This window comes from Octopus bimaculoides, chromosome 11 (genome assembly GCF_001194135.2).
Source record: "Octopus bimaculoides isolate UCB-OBI-ISO-001 chromosome 11, ASM119413v2, whole genome shotgun sequence".
Lineage (NCBI taxonomy): Eukaryota > Metazoa > Mollusca > Cephalopoda > Octopoda > Octopodidae > Octopus > Octopus bimaculoides.
In genome coordinates, this window is record NC_068991.1 from 36,120,790 (window position 1) to 36,125,150 (window position 4,361).

General features: G+C 33.2%; 1 protein-coding gene across 2 annotated transcripts in view; it reads left to right on the plus strand.

Annotated features, from left to right (window-relative positions):
- LOC106873950 (uncharacterized) overlaps positions 1-4,361 on the plus strand; it is a 248,328-nt gene that overhangs the window by 140,109 nt on the left and 103,858 nt on the right. For both annotated transcript variants that reach the window (XR_008265170.1, XM_052971698.1), the window contains exon 2: positions 3,867-3,923. Coding sequence is in view for 1 of the 2 variants with exons in the window: in XM_052971698.1 (XP_052827658.1) it covers positions 3,867-3,923 (57 nt within the window). In the remaining variant the exon portion in view is untranslated. The remainder of the gene's footprint in view (positions 1-3,866; positions 3,924-4,361) is intronic.

The window sequence follows — 4,361 nt, forward strand, 5'->3', positions numbered from 1 at the left end:
TATAAAACCAGGGACGTGCTGTCAGAGTAGGCAAATTAGGAAGCCCCTGTCCAGAATAAAATTATAAATGATAATTGTTAAATATAAAAAGTAAATTATCAAATTATTTCCTCTTCATTATAAGATTACAAATTTCATGTCAGGAATTAAATTCTTAATTCAGTTGTATTATTTTGTTATGAGGAAGATATTTTGCTGCCTTCAATTTATTATGTGTCAACCTATGAAACTTTGCACGTATTCACTTCCAGAATGAATGAAATACTGTGTCGTTAAGGCATGATAATTTCTACCTTTGTTTTTGCATCGTTATTAGTGAAATGTTTGTGCAACAACAACAACAACAACAACAACTACTACTACTACTACTACTACTACTACTACTACTACTACTACTACTACTACTTCTGCTGCTGCTGCTGCTGCCGCTGCTAATGTGGTAGTGGTAGTAATTATTATGAGTGGGCCCGTTCTTAATGCTCACTTTTGGTTTTGATGTTATATAAGTAATTAACGGTTAAAACATAATTATTTAGAAAAATAATCATCGGATGTGCATTTATAGAAGATCATTTGAGCAGGAAACGTCTTCGAAATGCTTTGGTAGGTTCTAGAGTTGCTTGGTTTATCATGGGGCATATCCAAATAACAGCTTTTCCTGTTGTAAAAATCCTCTCCACCAATATTAAAATGGCTAGGCGTTATTTAACTGCAGCAAGCGTGAAATGGAATTACCCGTTGATGTTGATGGATTTTGAGACAAAGAAGTGTAGGATGCAAATTGCTTAATTGATGTTTCATCACTAAACATGATTTATCGTCTCTCCTCCTTTCCCAACTTTTATGATTCTTACAAAATTTCAGATGAACCTTCATTATTTCATTGGAAGTCTTGATAATAGTTGGAAGCCTTTCTACAACTATTGCTCAATATCTTAGTGCTGCATTTTCCCGTTCTAAACTGCTTCTAAGGCATTACTTTTGTGATTGCATGATAATGCTAGATGTAAATAGGGATGCTCACAAAGACGTTGAATCCTACTTTCAGTTTAAATAATAAGGTCTACTTAAAGACTTGTATTCACAATTTTGCCCAAATGGAGACAAAGCTTTCAGGACAACATCAGCAGCAATGTTTAGGTACATTGATATTTACCTCAACATGGTTCCATTGCCACATAATGCAATAATTTGAAAGGTTTTCTTTCAATTGAGAATTCCATGTATGATGCAACATTGGAAATGCCAATGGATGAAAGATGAAACAATATTTAATCATTCATCTTTCATCACGGTACGTAATAATCATTAACTTTGTTCCAAACATCTGATGATGCATAATTACACTTTATAATTATAACAAAACGTTTACAATAAAAACTAATTTCGACTTCGTATTCAAGTTTTTGATCAGAATAGTGTGTTTGTACATACATACATACATACATACATACATATATAAATATATGTTATATTAAGATATATATCGCGCGTGCGCACATAGACACACACACACATACACACACTCATACACGTACACAGACACATATATGGATTATACATTACATATACAGGATGTAAAGCTCATATGTACTTTTCTCCCCTACCATCACAACTCTGAAGAAGCTCTCTGTTGGAGACTTCGGAAACTCTACTTCCTACGACAATATAGCTTTATCCTTTGCTACTTTTTAATGTATAATAGGCACACGACACATACTCATATATACATACATCTGCAAGATGTACGGTATGTTAAAACTAAATTAATATTTTTATATATAATATATATATATATATATATATATATATATATATATATAATATACACAGTCAAAAGCCAGGTGGTGGTATTAATCCAAATGATGAATTAAGCAGACGAAACAAACAGAAGCAGACAAAACAAACGCTATCTTGTCCTACACTTTTATGATAGCATCAATTCACATGTTTGGACTTCTACATTATTTTATCGATCTCAAAAGGAGGAAAGGCAACGCCGACCTTGCAAGAACTCAGAGCAAAAGATTCAGAACAAATTACCACAGGCATCTTGACATATAATTTAGTAACACTGCATACAGTATGTCTGAAGGAAAAGATGGATTTGACCACAGCCTGAACGTCTTTGATCCTATATTTGCTGAATAAGATATGACATTGGGCCAAACAATAACAATAGCAACAACAACAACAACCATCTACTTAGATTTAGTTAAATATCTATCGTGCAGTTGGCGGCAAGCTGGCAGAATCGTTACTGAGCTGGAAAATATACTTTGTGATATTTCTTCCAGCTTAACGTTTTGACTTCAAATACCGTTGGGGTCGACGTTGCCTTTCGGGGTCGACGTTGCTTTTCGGGATCGACGTTGCCTTTCGGGGTCGATAAAATAAGTACCAGTTGAGTACTGAGGACGACGTACTCGACTTACACCCTCTCCTCAAATTGCTGATCTTGTGCCAAAAATTGAGACCAAATATCTGTCGTGCAGGGGACAAGATATGAAACTCTAATCGTTCGGAACTTTATCAGCATAGTCAAATATAACTGAATCTGACTGTCTATGTCTTTTGGGGAGAGGAAGTTACTTTGAATAGCTCAGAATAATCACTAGCACATTCCACAATGCATTTTGGTAACAACACTTGAGGAATACACAGAATATTACATACTCAGGATATATTTACAAGCTGATTTATTAGACATAATAATTGTCAACAAGGTTAAGGTAAAAATTATATTTTTATGTAATTCATATTTTTTTTATTACAAAGCGAATAAAATTTTTTGTTAATAAATGGAAAATATCAGATTTTGATATCTTGATTCCTAAAAATTACCGTCCCCTAAAAATATTAAACAAGAATAATACAAGTATCAAAATATATGGAGAAAAATAAACGCAAAGAATATTTTTGGGTTATATAATCATGCAAAAATACTTATAAATACATGCACACATTTGTAAGCGAACATAGACTAAAACAAAAAGAAAGAGAAAAGGGGAAGTAGTGGGGAGAGAGAGAGAGAGAGAGAGAGAGAGAGAGAGAGAGAGAGAGAGAGAGAGAGAGAGAGATAGAGATGAAAAGAACATAAAATAAGAATCGAGTCAAAGGTAGAGAGAATGAGAATGAGAATGAAAAGCAAATAGCATGAATATTGCTTATTTTAGTCTGTGCCAAATTGCAAATGTAGTACATATGTAGTGCACTTTTGCATGACCACAGACGTAGTCTTACACCATCCACCGACTATAAAAATATCTCAACTTCCACAGCTTACATGTAAAGGTCATTGTAAGAAACTTCCGCCATGTTTAGCTGTTTTTATTTCATATTTTTACTTCACTGTTTCTTTTGCTCCCTCTCCTTTTTCTTTGATGCACATTATGATACACACGCGCACGAGCGCGCGCACAGCCACACATATAACTATATATATGTGTGTGTGTATGTCTGTGTATATATGTATACGTATATATACATATATATGTATATACACACACACACACACACGCACACACACGAATGCATACATGTATATGAATAAAAGCATGTAATATTGGTGAATATGCATATACGTTCTTCTGTATATACGTATATGTTATATATATACACACACACACACTCGCACACAAATCCACGCAGACATATATGATATAAAGAGCAAAAGCAGTTGAGAAAACTCCATTGCAGTAATAACTGCAGCTAATTTTAGTTTAGTCAATGCCAACTTGTAATAAGGTAATACACAATAGACCAAAAAGACTGAAAATAATCTGTTTTATACAGGCTGTGTTCATTTACCTTGTTGGCTACTTTCACTTTCTAAATATTGTTGTCTTTTTTTTTTCTTTTTACAGTTCATTATCACAGGCATATTAGGTGTGTGTTCCACACGAAGGAAATCCCCATACTTGGTAAGATTGAAAATTTATTCATATCCTTTCTCTCTCTCCCTTCCCTACCATGTGTATGTATGTATGTATGTGCGTGTGAGTGTGTGTATTCTGTTTGGTAACATGTATGTTCATGTGTAAACACGCACAGGCTTTGTATGTATGCATGCCTACGTGTCACAGTGTGCACAGGTGCGAGTGTAAGCTAAAAGCGTATAAATTATTTTGTCCAGAAATTTACAAATGCCCTTATTATTATTAATGTTGTTATTATTATTATTATTATTATTATTATTATTATTATTATTATTATTATTGTTGTTGTTGTTGTTGTTGTTGTTGTTATTGGTGTTGTTATTACTTCTATTATAACATTTTAAACATATTTTTTCTATTAATTTTACTAATACTCCTATTCCAATAGATATATACTTAAACAGGTCATCTGCTATATATATA